We start from the raw sequence: 20,469 nt of genomic DNA on the forward strand, positions 1-20,469 counted from the left end.
GCTAGTCAACGTTTAACCTTTGTAACTTCCTAGCTAAAATAAATATGTTTCAAAAATTGTACTGATGTAAAGTAAACTAGTTTGTGTGACGTAACTCTGATTTAAGGGCATAAAAATTTTAATATTTTTGCCAAATTTCAGTTTTTTTTCACAAATAAATGCAAGTCATATAGAAGAAATGTTACCACTATAATTAAGTACAATATGCAACAAAAAAACTATCTCATAATGAGTGGGATCCGATGAAGCGTTCCAGAGTTATCACCACATAAAGTGACACTGCCCAGAATTGCAAAATTTGGCCTGGTCATGAAGGTGAAAACAGGCTTGTGTGGGGTGAAGAGGTTAAGGAGGTTGTCAACTACTAGAGCAACCCCTTCTTGATCAAAATGTTTGGCCCCCATAAAATAATAAAGCTTATACTCACCTCCTGTGCACGCACCTTTTAGGGGTGATCTTATTACAATGTACAAGTGAAGGAAGGAACAGTACACAGATCTGTATATGATCTTTTTAAACTTAGGCTTGCGAAGGGCACAAAGGGACATCCTCTACATCTAGAGGAAAGAAGATTTAATCATAATCACAAATGCAGATTGTTTACTGTAAGAGCAGTGAGACTGTGTAAATAGAAGAAGGACCTGGACTAGTGATGTGTCGTTCATGAACGATCTGGTACAAGGAGCTGGCTCCCTGCTGTGAACGATGGGAGCCGACACACCAGTGAGAGCAACTGAATTCTCTAAATGGCTCTCACTAGGCGTAAAATTCAGGTGTTCTGCGGCTGCAACTCCGCCCACCTGACCCAAACTCCGCCCATTCATTAATGTAATTGGTCGTTTGCAAGTGGGTGGGGTTTCTGCCATGGATGGGCGGAGTTTCGGCCACATTCACTTTGTTTTAAATATGTGTTCACATATTGTGATCAAATATTTAATATTTAATAGGGACCCATTTAGGATCCAAATGAGCCGGCTCTTCTTGGTGAGCGGAGCCGAGAGAGCCAGACTGTCCATCACTAACCTGGACACCTTTCTTGATAAATATAATATTACAGGTTATAGGCGCTAGATTTTTTGATGGGACATTGATCCAGGGATCTACTGCTCTGGCAAAAATTAAGAGAGAGACCGCCACATCAAAACCCTGTGACGGGCAGCCCAATCTCCAGACCTGAACCCCATTGAAAACTTCTGGAATGTAATCAAGAGAATGATGAATAGTCACAAGCCCTCAAACAAAGAAGAACGGCTTACATTTTTGCACCAGAAGCAGTGTGAAAGACTGATGGAAAGCATGCCAAGACGCATGAAAGCTGTGATAAAAAATCATGGTTATTCCACAAAATATTGATTCCTGAACTCTTCCTGAGTTAAAACATTAGTATTGTTGTTTCTAAATGATTATTAACTTGTCTTCTTTGCATCATTTGAGTCCTGAAAGCACTGGTTATTTTTTTGTTATTTTGACCATTTCTCCTTTTCAGAAAAAAAAATACAAAATTTATTGCTTGGAAATTTGGAGACATGTTGTCAGTAGTTTATAGAATAAAAGAGCAATTTACATTTTAGAGATACGGCCATCACCTTTCAGGGCTGATATACAGCATTCTATAATGCTTTATATAAGCCCCCAACCTGACCTGCAAGAGAAGAAAAATAACTTTTATTATACTCACCTGCGGGGCAGTCCGATCTCATGGGCACCGCTGGTCTTGGTCCGGCACCTCCAATCTTCTTGCGATGCCGCCCTGCTTCTCGCTTTGTGTGGATGATGAGTCTCCTCGGCACCATGCTCCTGCGTAGGTGTTCTTCTCTGCCCTGCTGACAGCAGAGCAAAGTACTGCAATGCACAGGTGCCAGGAAAGGTCAAAGAGCCCCAGAGCAGTACTTTGCTCTGCCCTCGACAGGGCAGAGTACGCCTGTGCAGGAGTGCTGTGCTGAGGAGACTGTGTGGATGACGAAGGGATGCATCATCCACACGAAGCAAGGACGGCGATCGTAAGAAGATGGGAGGCGCCAGATTAAGAACATTGACACCCCTTGGACTGGACCGCCCCGCAGGTGAGTATAAGGGCTTGTTTCCATTTGCGAGAAACACGTCCGTGTCTCGCATGTGGAAACCAAGCTGTGGCGCCGGCACTCCAGAGCGGAGCGTGCGGCTCCATGTGTTCCTATGCGGCCGCACGCTCCGCTCCCAAGTGCCGGCACTAGAGCTTGGTTTCCACATGCGAGACACGGACGTGTTTCTCGCAAATGGAAACAAGCCCTAATAATTCTTCTCATCCAGTTCGGGTTGGAGGCAGATATACAGCATTATAGAATTCTGCATATGAGCCCGGAAAGGTGATGGCCGTATCTCTTATCGGCCAAACCTGGTGACAGGTTCACTTTAATGATTGCCCCGTGGGGTTTTTGCCTTCCTCTGGATCAACTTATGGGCTATGGATTGAACTTGATGGACCTTTATCCTTAAAAACTAACCAAAAATATGAAAACTAGACACATATTTCCTATATTTGTGTACACTTTCCCCCAGATAGCAGCCAAAAAAAAAATTACCGTAATATAAAAATGACATTAAATTTAAACCACGTGCATTGCCATAAAAAGTAAAAAAAAATGTAAATATCTAAACAAATAAAACATTTTTTTAGAGCTGTTAAAAGCGTATGTGCTATAAATCCAAAGAATGTGCCTGTGGGAGAAAGTGGCCCAGTCTTGAGCAGGTTACTCTGTATTGGGAGATTTTTCTTCAGAAAAAAATGGAAAAATTCTCTCAAGTTTTCCCCTGAGAAAATGTAAGATTCTTCATCAGACTAAGGTAAGATGAACAATTCTCCATCTCCCTCAGATAAATGGAGGATGTTCTCTTTCCTCCCACAGTGGATATTCTCCAGATTTTTCTGTCAGGTAAGTGGCGGATATTCAGTCAGACAATAATGGCGTCCCTCATCTTTCCTGACAGGACTGACACCTATTTTGCCTCCTCTTTTCCGAATCCTCAACATCTTCTCTTGTACTCTCACTCCCGGGGGATGATGGGAGATGTTATATATATATACTCCTCCCATCCTGTGACCTCACCACAGGTCCTGTGCGCACAGAACAGCCATATATGTGGTGTGCGGCTCTGCAGGTGGAGGTAGGTGCTGGAGATTCCCCATTACTGGGCGCAGGGGACATTAACCCTTTCCGTAATGAGCAATCTCTTCCTTCTCTGATGTAATTTTATGTGGTGCTTGATTGTTGCTGGACAAGTTGTAGTTTTCATTGGTGCCTCTTTAATGTATTTATTAACATAACTATCCTTTTTTTTGCATTGTTTGTTGTTTTTTAAGGGTACTGTCACACAGTGGCACTTTGGTCGCTACGACGGCACGATCCGTGACACTCCAGCGTCGCTCCATTATCGCTCCAGCGTCGTACACTGCGGTCACACTTTGCAATGCACGGCGCTGGAGCGATAATTTCATGACGTATTTGTGATGTAGAATCAGCACACCCAGGTGGAGAATATCGTGCACATCTTTGTTACACGATGCGATCATGCCGCCACAGCGGGACACTTGACGACGAAAGAAAGTTTCAAACGATCTGCTACGACGTACGATTCTCAGCGGGGTCTCTGATCGCTGCTGCGTGTCAGACACAGCGATATCGTATATATATTGCTGGAACGTCACGGATCGTGCCGTTGTAGCAACCAAAGTGCCACTGTGTGACAGTACCCCTACTCAAGCAAATGGGAAATAACCTGCAGAATTCGGCAGTGGCCACTAAGCATTAGAGCCTGGTGGCTCCTGTAATCCTCTTCATATATTGCTTACATCTGACCACTGCAGGGGCAGAAATCAGCTAAAAGGTCAGACCCCCAGCTGAGGTGATATTGATGACTGATCTAGAGGGAGACCTTCCAACTTTTGAGGAACAGAAAGAGGGGCAAAGTATGTGGTATGTGTGCGTACCTCTGGCCCCATCCATACCCATGTACCATTACTTTCTACCTTGGCAGGAGGAGCTGTCAGAGGGGCAGTGGCAATGAGGGAAATTCAGCAGACGCCTGAGACTGCCGGGAGTAGACCCAAATCTGGGACTGTCCGCTTTATACAGGACTAGAGATGAGCGAATAAATTCACAGGACTCCGGTCCAGCGTCTAGATCAGTGACGGGAGGCCGCATATCTCTAACTTTCTAGTAAAAGAAAAGTACCGCACACTCAAAGTTGATATGATGCAAAAAGGTAAATGCCAGATTTATTAACACAAAAAAAATGTCAACAATTGCCACTGTGTAGGTTTGTAGTGAGGAAACCCAACGTTTCGACCCTCCCGGGTCTTATTCATGGGGTTACTTCACTCTTTTGTTACACATACATAGGGGTGGCAGTGTTGGTAGGCAAGACAAAGGTCCTTTACAGTATAACCTTGTAAGTCCAATAGTGGCTCCTATAAAACAGGCCAGGGGGTCCTGTATGGGGTAAGCTGCAGCAAAGTGAGGGGTCCTTAAAGTGGGTCTGTTAGCAGCTCCTCTGGCATGCGTAGAAGGGTCCTGTACAGGGTGAATAGTAGCCTGTAGGGCTGTCCTGTTCTGCACAGCGTCCTGGGATCAGCGGCGCATCCCGCGCCCAGCTGTATGGTCCTCACTCTGGAGACCCACTCTCCAGGACCATACAGCTGGGCGCGGGATGCGCCGCTGATCCCAGGACGCTGTGCAGAACAGGACAGCCCTACAGGCTACTATTCACCCTGAACAGGACCCTTCTACGCATGCCAGAGGAGCTGCTAACAGACCCACTTTAAGGACCCCTCACTTTGCTGCAGCTTACCCCATACAGGACCCCCTGGCCTGTTTTATAGGAGCCACTATTGGACTTACAAGGTTATACTGTAAAGGACCTTTGTCTTGCCTACCAACACTGCCACCCCTATGTATGTGTAACAAAAGAGTGAAGTAACCCCATGAATAAGACCCGGGAGGGTCGAAACGTTGGGTTTCCTCACTACAAACCTACACAGTGGCAATTGTTGACATTTTTTTGTGTTAATAAATCTGGCATTTACCTTTTTGCATCATATCAACTTTGAGTGTGCGGTACTTTTCTTTTACTATTGACTTGACCACACGGTCTGATTTACCAGCACCTCCACAACTCTTGACCAGAGTGCACACCATTACCCTCTCTATCTCTAACTTTCTGGCGTCCCCGGCGCACCTTTTGATCACCCAGGGCTCATGCTATGTCATCTGTGCATCCTGCTCATCTCTAGTTGACACCTGTGGATTTATTCTTTGTTCATTCACAGTCAGAACCGCCAGAACTTTCACATCTTTTTGTAGCTTCACTGTCATGAATCCCCAATGGCTAGGGATAGCACAGGACAAGCAAAAGTACAAATAAATAACGGACGAGCTCTAGGGTGATGGAACCTGGGCTGACCGCTGCCCTACGCCTGACAAACGCAACTAGAGATAGCCAGGGAGCGTGCCTACGTTGGTTCTAGACGCCACGCACCAGCCTAAGAGCTAACTAGTACTGCAGAGAAAATAAAGACCTCACTTGCCTCCAGAGGAATGAACCCCAAAAGATATAGTTGCCCCCTCACATGTATTGACGGTGAAATGAGAGGAAGGCACACACATAGAGATGATATATATAGATTTAGCAAATTGAGGCCCGCTGTAAACTAGAAAGCAGAACGATACAAAAGGGGACTGAGCGGTCAGCAAAAAACCCTAATCAAAAAAACCATCCTGAGATTACAAGAACCCATGTGCCAACTCATGGCACATGGGGAGAACCTCAGTCCACTAGAGCTACCAGCTAGCATAGAGACATAATAAGCAAGCTGGACAAAAAACCAAACAACTGAAAAATCAGCACTTAGCTTATCCTGAAAGATCTGGGAGCAGGTAGGCAGGAACCAAACAGAGCACATCTGAATACATTGATAGCCGGCAAGGGAATGACAGAAAGGCCAGGTAAAATAGGAAACACCCAGCCTCTGATGGACAGGTGGAAACCAAAGGCCGCAACCCACCAAAGTCACCCAGTACCAGCAGTAACCACCAGAGGGAGCCCACAAACAGAATCCACAACACTTCACTATATGACATCTGCATTCCTTCCAACCCATAGAATGTAAGTCCGCAAGGACAGGGTGCTCTCCCCTCTGTACCGGTCTGTCATTGTAAATTTTCTTACTGTAAACTATATCTATAACCCTGTACGTAACCCCTTTTCTCATGTACAGCACCATGGAATTAATGGTGCTATATAAATATTAATAATAACTCTTAAGGAAGGGAAAGGGTGATAAAGTTTTTGGGCCACGCCCCTAGTAGTTATCAACTATCTGCCTGTAAATTCTTAGCCCCTTTAAAAAAAAAAAAAGTCCTGGATAACCACTTTAATTGCCACAAATAACCAAGAGCACATTATTATTATTTGTGGGATTTTGGCCTTAAAAGAGAATGGACCTGTCAAAGACAATTCATGACGGGCTGTTGACTTTAACAAGGCAGATAGAATCGCTTTGTCTGACCTCACTTTTAGGGGGCGGACAGACAGCCGTACTTCTCCCGCAAGAATCGCATTGTGATCCTTGGACTGCCCATCGGCTCTCATGAACTGACAGCTGTATAGAAAAACATCACACTGTCACACTCAGGTCAGGAGAGGTACCGGGCCAGTCCATACACTGCAGTGCGGTTCTCACCTGAGAAAAATGTCTGTCTGCACCCATACGAGTGTCCACCTGAGGCATGCGCAAAAAAATGGTTGATTGCACTTTTATGCCCACTTTACAAAGGTGGACACTGCCGAAGCTGAGGCCAGACAGTACAAAGAGTCTTACGCCAACAAAAATCACACAAGCCTTTTTATAATTCTAATGTTGAGGTTCACTCTACCATCCGATATGATATTGGGTACAGAGAGACAAAACTGAATCCTGGGCAGTAGAGTTAAAGTTGTTGTCCACTGATCAGACAACCCCTCCTCAATTGCTATCTTCCACCTTGTAAAATAATAACAGTCTATCTTCACCTCCTGTGCTGTCATTCTTCCATTGTCATTGTTGGCGCCAGGTCACATGTGACTTTATGCCACATGAACAGCTATTAAACCACTGCACTCTCACTTCCTTTGTTCGAACCTTAGACAAACAAAGTAGTGAAAGTACAGCAGCGTAATAGCAGGCGCTGATTGACTGCAGGGCTCACGTGGCATAACGTCACTTAGGAGACCCGGCGCCGACATCACAGGAACTGTGCCAGTAAGAGGCGAGTACAGTGTATTTTTGTTTTTCCATGGGGGACTACATGGTAAATAAAGACATAGTCAGAATAAAGTCCGTTATTAGAAATAAAACAAAACAGTTTTCCATTTTTATTTAAAAATAACACACAGTTATACTCACCTAACTCCTAATTCCACCGAAGCCCTCATTCTCCTGTAATAAAGCAAAAATAAAAAACAATCATATCCCTCACCTGTCCATCGTTCTGTCCCACCCCGTAATCCATGTCTGGGCGATAAATAGTTTTCAACCTGGAGGGTGCCAAGATGCGACCATCTGGGCTAAGAACCACTGGGGAATGAGCTGCTGCAAGCGCAACGTCAATGACCAGCGGTGACATCATCGAGGTTGCCTCCGGTCACTGAGGCTGCGTTCCCAGCCAGGCTGAACTATGGTGACCTCGGTGAGATCCCCGCTAACTCACGGTGCTAGCGAGAATCTCACCGAGGTCACTGGATCACACGTTTATTTAACCCTTCATGACCCAGCCTATTTTGACCTTAATGACCTGGCCTTTTTTTGCAATTCTGACCAGTGTCCCTTTATGAGGTATGAGGTAATAACTCAGGAACGCTTCAACGGATCCTAGCGGTTCTGAGATTGTTTTTTCATGACATATTGGGCTTCATGTTAGTGGTAAATTTAGGTCGATAATTTCTGAGTTTATTTGTGCAAAAAACGGAAATTTGGCGAAAATTTTGAAAATTTCGCAATTTTCACATTTTGATTTTTATTCTGTTAAATCAGAGAGTTATGTGACACAAAATATTTAAAAAATAACATTTGTTTTAGCAAGCAATTTTTTATTTTCGCAAGGGTAACAGGAGAAATTAGACCCCAATAATTGTTGCCCAGTTTGTTCTGAGTATGCTGATACCCCATATGTGGGGGTAAACCACTGTTTGGGCGCACGTTGGGGCTCGGAAGGGAGGGAGCACAATTTGACTTTTTGAACGCAAGATTGGCTGGAATCAATGGTGGCGCCATGTTGCGTTTGGAGATCCCTGATGTGCCTAAACAGTGGAATCCCCTCAATTCTAACTCCAACACTAACCCCAACACACCCCAAACCCTAATCCCAACTCTAGATATAACCCTAACCCCAACACACCCCTAACCACAACACACCCCTAACCCTAACCCTAACCACAAGCCTAATCTTAACCCTATTTCCAACCCTAGCCCTAATTCCAACCCTAACCCTAAGGCTATGTGCCCACATTGCAGATTCGTGTGAGATTTTTCCGCACCATTTTTGAAAAATCCGCAGATAAAAGGCACTGGGTTTTACCTGCGCATTTACTGCGGATTTCCAGTGTTTTTTGTGTGGATTTCACCTGCGGATTCCTATTGAGGAGAAGGTGTAAAACGGAATCCGCACAAAGAATTGACATGCTTCGGAAAATACAACACAGCGTTTCCGCGCTGTATTTTCTGCACCATGGGCACAGTGGATTTGGTTTTCAGTAGGGTTACATGGTACTGTAAACCTGATGGAAAACTTCTACGAATCCGCAGCGGCCAATCCGCTGCGGATCCACAGCCAAATCCACACCATGTGTGCACATAGTCTAATCTAACTCTAGCCCTAACCCTAACCCTAGTGGTGGAAGAAAAAAAATATATATATATTTTCTTTATTTTTATTATTGTCCCTACTTATGGGGGTAATAAAGGGGGGGTTCATTTACTATTTTTTTTATTTTGATCACCGTGATAGGTTTTTTTCACAGTGATCAAAATGTACCTGGAACGAATCTGCCGGCCCGCAGATTCGGCGGGCGCACTGCGCATGCGCCCGCCATTTTGGAAGATGGCGGCGCCCATGAAGAAGATGGACGGACACCGTGAGGCTCGGTAAGTATGAGGGGGGGGGTGGATCGAAGCACGGGGGGAGCGGACAGGAGGACGGAGGGGAGCGGACAGGAGGACGGAGGGGAGCGGACCACAGTACGGGGCAGAAAGGAGGACTGGGGAGGAGATCGGTGGCGGTGGGGGGGGCAGATTATGTTTTCCAGCCATGGCCGATGATATTGCAGCATTGGCCATGGCTGGATTGTAATATTTCACCATTTTCATAGGTGAAGTATTACAAATCGCTCTGATTGGCTGTTTCACTTTCAACAGCCAATCAGAGCGATCGTAGCCACGGGGGGGGGGTGGTGAAGCCACCCCCCCTGGGCTGAAGTACCACTCCCCCTGTCCCTGCAGATCGGGTGAAATTGGAGTTAACCCTTTCACCCGATCTGCAGGGACGCGATCATTCCATGACGCCACATAGGCGTCACAGGTCGGTTTGGCACCGACTTTCATGACGCCTACGTGGCGTCAAAGGTCGGGAAGGGGTTAAATAATTTAAAAAAACAGCGTGGAGACCCCTCTATTCTTGATAACCAACCTTGCTGAAGCTGACAGCTTAGGGCTGCAGCCCCAGCTTTGAGTTTTGCCTGGCTGGTTAAAGAAAATACAGGGGATCCCACCCTGTTTTTTTTCATTATTTATTTATAGTACAGGCGGCGACTGATAAATACCCCCATCAGGCGTTGCCTGCTGTCTCTTTTATCACTTAAATATAACTCTCATCATTCTCCCCTTCTCGCGCTGATCGCCGGCAGAGCAAGGGAGAATGATGAGATCCGTGTTCAGCACCTGGCGCTGGGGAACAGCACTTACTGTAACACTTCTTCCCTGGCGCCGATGTGTGTCACACGGATGACATCCATGTGTGTTATCTGTGTGCAGGATGATTTGCGGCCCATGCTGACATTAAACAATGGACATGTCAGTGTGTTTTGCCCACTGACACACGGTCCGTAGAAATGCACTTAGATGTGCACAGACCCATTCACTTGAATGGATCTACGTGTGTACGTGTCTCCAGTACGTGTGAAAACACCACACATACCGGAGACACGGACGTGTGAAAGAGGCCTAAATCTGGTATCGGTGTAATCGTATCGACTCAAAGAATAAAGTCACCTAATCACTTACACCCCACGAGGAACAGTGTAAAAAAAAAAAATAAAACCAATTCTTCACATGCTGTTGATTTTTTTTTTTCCATTCTGCCTCCCAAAGATCGTAGTAAGGCTCGTTGCACATTTATTGTGCACTCTGCGCTGAGTGCTTGCATCGGGATTTCCGTGTAAATCTCTGAAATACGTGATTCATACGGAACCCCCGGCAGAAGATTCCCTAGAATAAGGCAGATGGAAGCACTGTGAACGCCATAGGGCCCGTGATCCGACGGTGTCCATCTTTTTAGGATTGCATAAAAGTGACATCGGCCAGTTTTGTGCATTTCTGAAAAGGACATGGCTGAACAGAGGCCAGACAGAGTCCAGAGTAACTGCTGCCTCACTATAGTGAATGGTTCTCTCAGGGGTTTCATCTGAATCACGTCACTCAGAGATTTAGATGGAAACCCCAAAGTAAGTGGTCAGCGTAGAGCGCTAGAAAAATGTGATCCCAAATATTATGTAACATGTTCACAATAAAAGCTTCAACCCAATCCACAAGAAAAGCAAGCCCTCACTCAGGTCTGCCATCTGTTAACGGAAGTATAGGGGGCTTCCACGTTACTGGTAGCACAAAGGCTCTGGAAAAGAGAAATGGCTCCTCACCCGCCAAAAGAAATTCAGCAAATTCTCCTCTACCAAATCCAAATGCCCCCCTTCCTTCTGAGCCCCACAGTATACCTAAACCACATATTGCATCCACGTTTGGCATTTCTGAAGCAATGAGAGCCCGCCTAACTTAAGGGTGCATGCCTCCAAAAGCACAGGTTGGGCATAACTTACTGGTGACTGCAACGTACTGGTTACTACAATGGCAGTTTGCAATTTTCACTCGGCAACATTCATTGCTGCTTTTTCTGGAAAACACCCATGGAGTCAAAATCGTCACTACATCTGTAGATAAATTCCTCAAGGGGGTATAGTTTCCCAAATAGTCACTTAAGGGGGAATTCTGCTCTTCTAGTAATTAGGGGCTCTGTATATGGAGTCCGCAAACTATTCTAGGAAAATCTGCGTTCCAGGAGGCAAATAGCGCTCCTTCCCTCTCGAGTCTGTCCATATGGCTAAGTAGTACTGTACAGCCACATATGGGGTATTGCCACGTTCAGCATAAATTGCGGGACACATTTTGGATCAAATTTTAGCCACTTCTTGTGTGAAAATGTAAAATGTTTGGCTAAAACAAAATTTTGGTGGTAAAAGTGTAGTTATTTTGTCTTCACTGCCCAATGGTATAAAATTCTGTGACACACCCAGGGTGTCAATATGATCACTGCACCCCTAGATAAATTTATTGAGAGGTGTAGTTAGTAAAATGGGGTCATTTGTGGGGAGTTCTGCTGTTCTGGCACCTCAGTGGCTCTCCCAGTGGGTCATGGCACCTGCAAACCATAACGTCAAATTTGGCACGCCTTGCCTTCTGAGCCTTGCACTGTGCCTGAAAAATATTTCCTGATTTACATGTAGGATATTGGTGCACTCAGAAAAAAATGTACCTCAGTTTGTTTCCTATTAGCCCTTAGAAAAATTAAAAACTTGGGGCTAAAACAACATTTTAGTGAAATGTCCTTTATTCTTTCTTCACCTCTCAGTGGCAGTAATATGACCACTACACCTCTAGATGAATTCATTGGGGAGTGTAGTTTGTAAAATGAGCTCACATATGGGGGTTTCTGTTGTTTTGGCACCTCAGGGGCTCTGCCAATGTGACGTGGCACCCTCAAACCATTCCAGCAAAATCTCAACTCCAATATGGTGCCTCTTCCCTTCTGAGCTTTGCACTGTGCCTCAAAAGTAGTATTCCCTACAGTATCGGCATACTCAAGAGAAATTGAAAAACAAATTGTATGGAGCAATTTCTCTTGTTACCCTTATGAAAATGCAAAATTTTGAGCTAAAATAACATTTTTGTGAGGGAAAATGTGATTTTATTATTTTCACGACTCAGCGCTATAAACTTCTCACAATAGGGACTGTCCCATTGTGACCGGGATGGTTGGGAGCTATGCTAAAGGTACTTCATCAGTATGTGAGTTCTGGATAATCTTTGATTACATTTCTATATGAACATGCTACAGTATGTTATATGCGCCATATTTTATATTTGTGGTAAAGGCCATAACCATGTACCCCAATATCTCCAATAATTGTATTATTACATGGGATCTTTATGATGTTACATTTTCTTCTTCCCATTCAGGTGGCTACAATATCCTATCAAAGAAAATGTTTCTGATTGACCAGCCAATTATGGAAAGGAACAGTGACAAGATGGCGGAGAGGATATTATACCTCACCCTAGAGATCCTCTTCCGGCTTACTGGAGAGGTGAGAGATTCTGATGACATCACATTACATCATTCTTATGTATGGAAATAACAGATGGACAGAACTGGAGAGGTGAGGACTCTGGAAATGTCTGTAGTGAGATTTATTAATGTGTCTCTCCATAACCAGGATTACACAGTGGTGAAGAAGACCTCTAGTGAGCGCTGTCAGGACCCTGTGTCTGAGAGATGGGGAAGAACCCTGAGCCCAATCAAGGAGTCTCTACCACACCCCCTGAAACATGAAGACATTAATGAGCAGAAGATCCTAGATCTCACCTACAAGATGATTGAGCTGCTGACTGGAGAGGTGACACTGCTGGGAATACTGGGACATTATACAGTAACGCTATGAAGGGATCTTGGGGATGACGGTATTATTGTATGTGTCAGGTTCCTGTAAGGAATCAGGACGTCTCCGTCTATTTTTCCATGGAGGAGTGGGCGTATTTAGAAGAACACAAATATCTGTACAAGGACGTCATGATGGAGGTTCCCCAGCCCCTCACATCATCAGGTAATAGAGGACTAAATACACACGGCCTATAATTATTTGTGTGTAAAGAATTAACTCAGTCCCTGTATGTGTTTCCTCCAGATCTATCCAGTAAGAGGACAACACCAGAGAGATGTCCCTGTCCTCTTCTTCAACAGGACTGTAAACAAGAAGAACCCGATGTTCATCAGGATCATCAGGTAGATGAAGAGAAGGTGTCATGAAATCTCCCCTATGATGTGTAGATGGCTGTGAAGGTCTTGTGTTATCCATCAGTATTATATGTGTTATACTTGTGTAATGAGAACGGTGGAGATGGCAGGATTAGAGCTGATCATAGATGTAACTTCTCCATCTGTCTATGACTTTTACAATATTTGTTTCAGGGTGAAGATCTGACCCATATTAATACTAAAGAGACATATGTGAGGGGTGATGAGTGGTGTAAAGAGGAGATTCCTACATATGATTACCCAGGTGAGTAGTAACCACTAAATTATAGAAAAGTCACAGATTCTTGTGACAATATATATCTATATAGATATATATTTTTTATTTATTTTACACACTTATATAGCGCCATTAATTCCACAGCTCTTTGCAGACATTATCATCACTGTCCCAATTGGGGCTCACAACCTAGATTCCCTATCAGTATATTTTTTGAGTGTGGGAGGAAACTGGAGTACCTAGACAAGAACCCACACAAACATGGGGAGATCATACAAACTCCTGTAGCGTGTAAAACAAATTATGATCAGCGGGGTCTTCCCTTTCCCTCTCCCTCCTCCTCTCCTGTAAAGTAAATGCTCTTATGGTCAGTGGGGTCCTCTCTCTCTTCTTTCCCCATACGTATTTTCCAAGCAATTGCAAGCTTTCCAGGATTTATTTCCAGATACATTTTGGGGGAAAATTTGTTAAATTCAAACTTCAAAAGATCCACTCACCTCTAGTTGTCATAATAAATAGCAGCAATAAATAACCCAACTGCTCAGCCATTATTTTCTCAAACTGATAATCAATAATTAATTAAAATCTGATAATATTTATATCCATCCAATGTCTGAAGTTGGATGACAGATTCCTCAAAAAAAAAAAAAAGAATACAACTAAATAAGACAAAATTTATTGGGCAGGAGGCTATGGGGGCTCTTCAGAGCTTTATATTGAAGAGGACAATCTCACCAGACTGCAGAAGTTTGTATAAGGCCAGAGTCACACTAGCGTATAAGCCGCCAATTGCTATGTGATAAAATATCGCATAGCACTCGGCCCAGTGTTACTCTATGGGGCAGCTCAGATCTGCGATTATTTTCTCATGCCGATTCAGCATAACAGAACAATTGTAGCATGCTGTGATTGGCAGAGAGGCTCGGCTCACTTGCACCCATACAAGTCTATGGGTGTGAGTGAAACATTTGACTGCACTCGGATGTCATCCTAGTACAGTCCAATATACATCGAGTCAGCCCATGGAGGAAATGGAGAAATTGCTTTCTCCCTCTTCTCCGGACCTGTGCTGCGATTCTCTCATGCTAGAGGATCTGAGCACGGTAGCATGACACTCAGCTCAGCCTGACAAAGTTTCCCGCTTCTCCTTCCTTAAAGGGAATCTGTCACCCCCTGGGATGAATATGACTTATTAACATGGGCATACAAGTAACCGAAATGTTACAGTAGTTCTTCCTGTATGCCTCATAGTAATAGTCTTGATGCTGAGAAATCTTATATTGTTTTTTTATGTTAATGATTTCTTCCAGGCTCCGGGGCGTGCGGTGCCAGGACGAAATCCCTGCCTCCTCTCCTCATTACAATACTACCCCCTCCCATCAGTGTCAGTTATGGCTCCGGAATCCTGTGCCTTTGACCCACACCCCCTCAGAAATACATACCTCATCCTCCCTTCTATGGGCACTGCACTCACGGATCTTCTGCGCAGGCATCGGTAATTTCCGCTCCAATGACCCCTGGTATGTGTGCCCATAGGTGCACTTTCTCCCTGCATAGTAATCTCTATGTACACATGGTTCCTAGTGATGACTGTGCAGGGAGGAAGCGAGGAGAACACCTTATTGTCGGGCACACCGGAGGTCACAGTGACTCGCCAACGCCTGCGCAGAAGATCCCTGAGTAGCTCCCATAGAAGGGAGGATGAGGTATGCATTTCTGAGGGAGTGCAGGGTGCAGGATTCCAGGGCCATAACTGACGTACATGGGAGGGGGGTAGTATTGTAATGAGGACAGGAGGAAGGGATTTCTTCCAGGCACCGCATGCTCCAAAGCGTGGAAGAAATCATTAACATAAAGACAGAATATAACATTTCTCAGCAACAAGACAATTTAATATGAGGCATACAGGTAATAATAGTGTAACATTTCTATTACCTGTATGCCCATATTAATAGGTAATATTTGTCCCTTTTAAACAACAATCCGGCTTTATCTTCATTTTGAGGCAGCGCCATCATAATCTGATACTACTGCAGCAGCTGCGGACAGTGTTAGCAAGAGCATGACTGGTACTGCAGGCAGGGACCTGAGTGTATCGATAAATGCAAAAAGGCCGTATGTAATAATATTATAAATTCATGCTTTCATTTTGCCAGTAATTTAAATCTAAATGGTTACTACTCCCTGTAGATTCTTCTGGGTCTCCGTGCAGCATTTGACACCTTTGATCACCTGCTCCTCCTCACTATGCTCTACTCTCTCAGCCTCAAACAAACTGCACTCTCTTGGTTCTCCTATCTTTCTGACCGCTCCTTCACTATATCATTTGTCAGCTCTTCTTCATTTCCTCTTACTGATGGGGTTCCTCAGGGTCAAGTCTTAGGTCCCTTTCTCTTCTCTGAAAACACTAGCCTTATTGGATAAACTACCAGCGCATATATATTCTGATGACACCTAATTATACATATCTTCTCCTGTCATCACCCCCACCTTAATACCAAATATCGGGAATTGTTCACTGTCTCCAATATCATGTCCTCCCTCTGTCTGAAACTGACTCCAAAACCGAACTTCTAGTATTTCCTTCCTGTACTAACCTACCTAAACCAGATATTGTAATTGGATTTGGTGGTTCAACCATAAAATCACAGCAGCGCAACTTTGTTTTATTCCCTGTATCCAATCACTCACTCGCTCATGTTACACCTGCACCTTATAAAATATCTCCAGAATTTGACTTTTTTACCCTTTTGAAACTGCAAAAACGTTCTCAATCACTTATTCATTCTTGTCTGGAATAGGGCAACCCTATACTGATCGACCTCCCTCTTCTGAAATCTTCTCCTCTCTTGTCCATACTGAATGCCACAGCCAGGATCCTATTTCTGTCTGGCTGATGCCTCCACCTTGTGCCAGTCATTGCACTGGTTACCATTACACAGTACAATACATAGTGCTGCCCTTCAGTTTATTCAATATTTCCATTCGAAAAGAAAATCGACAGCTCTAACAGAATGTTGTAAATAACTTTTTATGAATAACCTAGAGTAGATCATAAAGGAAGGACAATTCATAAAAGACTTTTTCTTTTATCCAATCCTAAATTTGTTTACACTTTCTTTACGATTCTGCACTGAGTTCTGAAAGATGAGCCTATGAAGATGGTGGCTTCATTTACAAAATAACTATGCAATAAAATAGCAGGAGCACTACCATTATCTTTTCATGCTACTTTTAAGGTCTACTGTAAGATTTTGATCTGTTTTACATCAGTGCCTTAGTTAAAAAAAAAAAAATGCTGCACACCTTGTATTTTGGATAGACATTATTAGATATTTTATAAAATTTATATCAATATAAGTTTTAGTAATTCAAAAATAATAAAAATTCATTTTATTCTTGCAGACGACTGTCCCAGGAGCTCAGAGGGACAATGGATATCTTTAGATTGTAAAGCAGATGATTGTGGTATCCCTGAAGATACATGTGAAGAACATGTTATAATTCCAAATATAGCCCATCACAGCAGAGATCTATCATCTGATCATTTTGAACAGGTCCTATCTTCTGATTCATCACGGAATGTTAAGAAAAATAAATCTCACAGAAGAGATGTCCTAAATCAAAAAGGCCACACAGGAAAAAAGACATTTCCTTGTGCAGAATGTGGAAAATGTTTTAAAGAGAAGTCATTTCTTGTCAGACATCAGCACACTCACACAGAAGCGAAGCCATTTTCATGTTCAGAATGTGGAAAATGTTTTAGAGAGAAATCATATCTTGTTAAACATCAGCGGATTCATACAGGAGCCAAGCCGTTTTCATGTTCAGAATGTGGAAAATGTTTTAGAGAGAAATCTGATCTTGTTAGACATCAAAGAATTCACACAGGGGACAAGACGTTTTCATGTTCAGATTGTGGGGCACTTTTTACTGCTAAATCATCTCTTGTTAGACATCAAAATAGTCACACCGGAGTAAAGCCATTTTCATGTTTAGAATGTGGAAAATGTTTTAATCAGAAATCAAAACTGATTAAACATAAGAGAATTCATACAGGGGAGAAGCCATTTTCATGTAAAGAATGTGGGAAATGTTTTAGAGAGAAATCAAATCTTTTTTCACATCAAAGAATCCACTCAGGTGAAAAACCATTTTCATGTTCAGAATGTGGGAAATGTTTTAGGGACAAATCATATCTTGTTAAACATCAGCAGATTCACACAGGGCTAAAGCCGTTTTCTTGTTCAGAATGTGGGACACGTTTTACTGCTAAATCATTTCTTGTAAAACATCAAATAATTCACACGGGAGTTAAGCCATTTTCATGTTCAGAATGTGGAAAGTGTTTTAACCGAAAAGAAAATCTTACTAAACACGAGAAAAGTCACAAAGGGCTAAAACCATTTTCATGTTCAGAATGTGGGAAATATTTTAGACAGAAATCAAATCTCTATATACACCAGAGAACTCACACAGGGGCAAAGCCGTTTTCGTGTTCAGAATGTGGGAAAGATTTTAATCAGAAATCGTGTCTTGTTTCACATCAGAGAGTTCATACAGGAGAAAAGCCATATTCGTGTTCAGAATGTGGAAGATCTTTTAATCAGAAAGCAAGTCTTCTTACTCATCAGACAACTCACAGAGGGGAAAGGCCCTTTTCATGTTTAGAATGTGGAAAATGTTTTAAGAATAAATGGAATCTTATTACACATCAGAGAATTCACACAGGGGAGAAGCCATATACATGCTCAGAATGTGGGAAATGTTTTATTCAGAAATGGGGCCTTGTTACACATCAGAGAATTCACACAGGAGCAAAGCGATATTCATGTTCAGAATGTGGGAAACAGTATTATGCTAAATCAAGTCTTGTTAAACATCAGAAAATTCACACAGGACCAAAGTCATTTTTATGTTCAGAATGAGGAAAGTCTTTTACCCAGAAAGCATATGTAACGTGTATGTTATTAACCATAAGAAAAGTCTTAAAGGGGAGAAGCCGTTATCTTGTGAAGAATGTGCGAAATATCGATTCTTTTTAGACATCAAAGAATTTGCAAGTGGTGAAAACATTTTCATGTACTTAATGTTTGATCTATTTTGCCCACAAATCACATCTTCTGTAACCTCAAAAGAAACATTTAGAGTTTCAGTATTGTCTATATAAAACTTCTTAAATCACCCATATCTAATAAAATTTATAATATGAGCTAAAAACATAATGGGAGTAGGATGTGATGTAGCCCCTAGTACAGATGATCAATATAGCATGATCATAGAATTAAACAGGTTATCCTGACTAAGGTAGATATCACTAATCACTATATCCTAGATTTAATCACTACAGCATCTAATACAAAGGGCCTTATTTCCTCCACTTACAGGATATTATTATCCTTATACTAGATAGTGGCCCGATTCTAACGCATTGGGTATTCTAGAATATATATAGTAGTATATAGCACTGCCCACGCAGTATATAACAGCCCACGTAGTATATAACAGCCCACGTAGTATATAACACAGCCCACGTAGTATATTGCCCAGCCACGTAGTATATTGCCCAGCCACGTAGTATATTGCCCAGCCACGTAGTATATAGCACATCCACGTAGTATATAGCACAGCCACGTAGTATATAACACAGCCACGTAGTATATAACACAGCCCACGTAGTATATAGCACAGCCACGTAGTATACAACAGGCCACGTAGTATATAGCATAGCCAAGTAGTATATAACACAGTCCACGTAGTATATAACACAGCCCACGTAGTATATTGCCCAGCCACGTAGTATATTGCCCAGCCACGTAGTATATTACACAGCCCACGTAGTATATAACAGCCCACTTAGTATATAGCAAAGCCACGTAGTATATAGCATAGCCACGTAGTATATAGCACAGGCCACGTAGTATATAGCATAGCCACATAGTATATAACAGCCCACGTAGTATATAGCACAGCAACGTAGTATATAACACAGCCCACGTAGTATATTGCCCAGCCACGTAGTATATTGCCCAGCCACGTAGTATATTGCCCAGCCCATGTAGTATATAACACAGCCCACGTAGTATATAGCACAGCAACGTAGTATATAACAGCCCACGTAGTATAAAACACCGCCCACGTAGTATATAACATAGCCCACGCAGTATATAACACAGCCCACGTAGTATATAACACAGCCTAAGTAGGATATAGCAATGTGGGCACCATATCCCTGTTAAAAAAAAATTAAAATAAAAAAAAGTTATATACTCACCTTCCAGCGGCCTCCGGATCCAGCTCAGGCCTTTAGCGATGCTCCTCGCAACTCTCCGGTCCCAAGAATGCATTGCGGCAACAACACGTGGTGATGTAGCCGTCTCGTGAGATCGCTACGTCATCATCTCGTGAGACCGCTACGTCATCTCCAGTCATTGCCGCAATGCATTCTCGGGACCGGAGCGTCGCGAGGAGCGGGAAAGGCGCCGTAAGGTGAGAATATAATGATTTTGTATTATTTTTAACAGATCTTTTCACTATTAATGCTGCATAGGCAGCATCAATAGTAAAAAGTTGGTCACACAGGGTTAATAGCAGCGTTAACGGACTGCGTTACACCGCGTTATGCTGCGGTGTAATGCAGTCCGTTTAACGGACAGCTAAACCGCTATGGGGGCGCTGACTGGAGGGGAGTAGGGAAGGGTGAATACGCGGACGGACTGTGCCTGTCGCTGATTGGTTGGGGCCGGTCAGCCATGACCAATCAGCGACGCGGGATTTCCGTGACAGACAAACAGACAGAAGTGACCCTTAGACGATTATATAGATAGATTTAGATAAGCATCCCATGTTGATCATATCAAAGTGGGAAGCCGATGTTGG

General features: G+C 43.3%; 1 protein-coding gene across 1 annotated transcript; it reads left to right on the plus strand.

Annotated features, from left to right (window-relative positions):
• The first annotated feature begins 3,092 nt into the window (after window positions 1-3,092).
• On the plus strand, window positions 3,093-19,936 carry LOC143766218 (uncharacterized). Its single transcript, XM_077253723.1, has 7 exons — window positions 3,093-3,144; window positions 12,518-12,645; window positions 12,775-12,954; window positions 13,038-13,161; window positions 13,243-13,340; window positions 13,527-13,617; window positions 16,996-19,936. The coding sequence occupies exons 2-7, from the start codon at window positions 12,544-12,546 to the stop codon at window positions 18,516-18,518; spliced, it is 2,118 nt and encodes a 705-aa protein (XP_077109838.1). The 5' UTR covers window positions 3,093-3,144; window positions 12,518-12,543; the 3' UTR covers window positions 18,519-19,936.
• Window positions 19,937-20,469: the final 533 nt, after the last annotated feature.

The sequence above is a fragment of the Ranitomeya variabilis genome, chromosome 4, assembly GCF_051348905.1.
Source record: "Ranitomeya variabilis isolate aRanVar5 chromosome 4, aRanVar5.hap1, whole genome shotgun sequence".
NCBI lineage: Eukaryota > Metazoa > Chordata > Amphibia > Anura > Dendrobatidae > Ranitomeya > Ranitomeya variabilis.

Coding starts and splice junctions, on each gene's coding strand:
- LOC143766218 (XM_077253723.1), top strand. CDS start 12,544: ATGTTTCTGATTGACCAGCCAATTATGGAAAGGAACAGTGACAAGATG. Junction 12,646..12,774: donor TCTTCCGGCTTACTGGAGAG/GTGAGAGATTCT, acceptor CTCCATAACCAG/GATTACACAGTGGTGAAGAA. Junction 13,618..16,995: donor TCCTACATATGATTACCCAG/GTGAGTAGTAAC, acceptor TTATTCTTGCAG/ACGACTGTCCCAGGAGCTCA.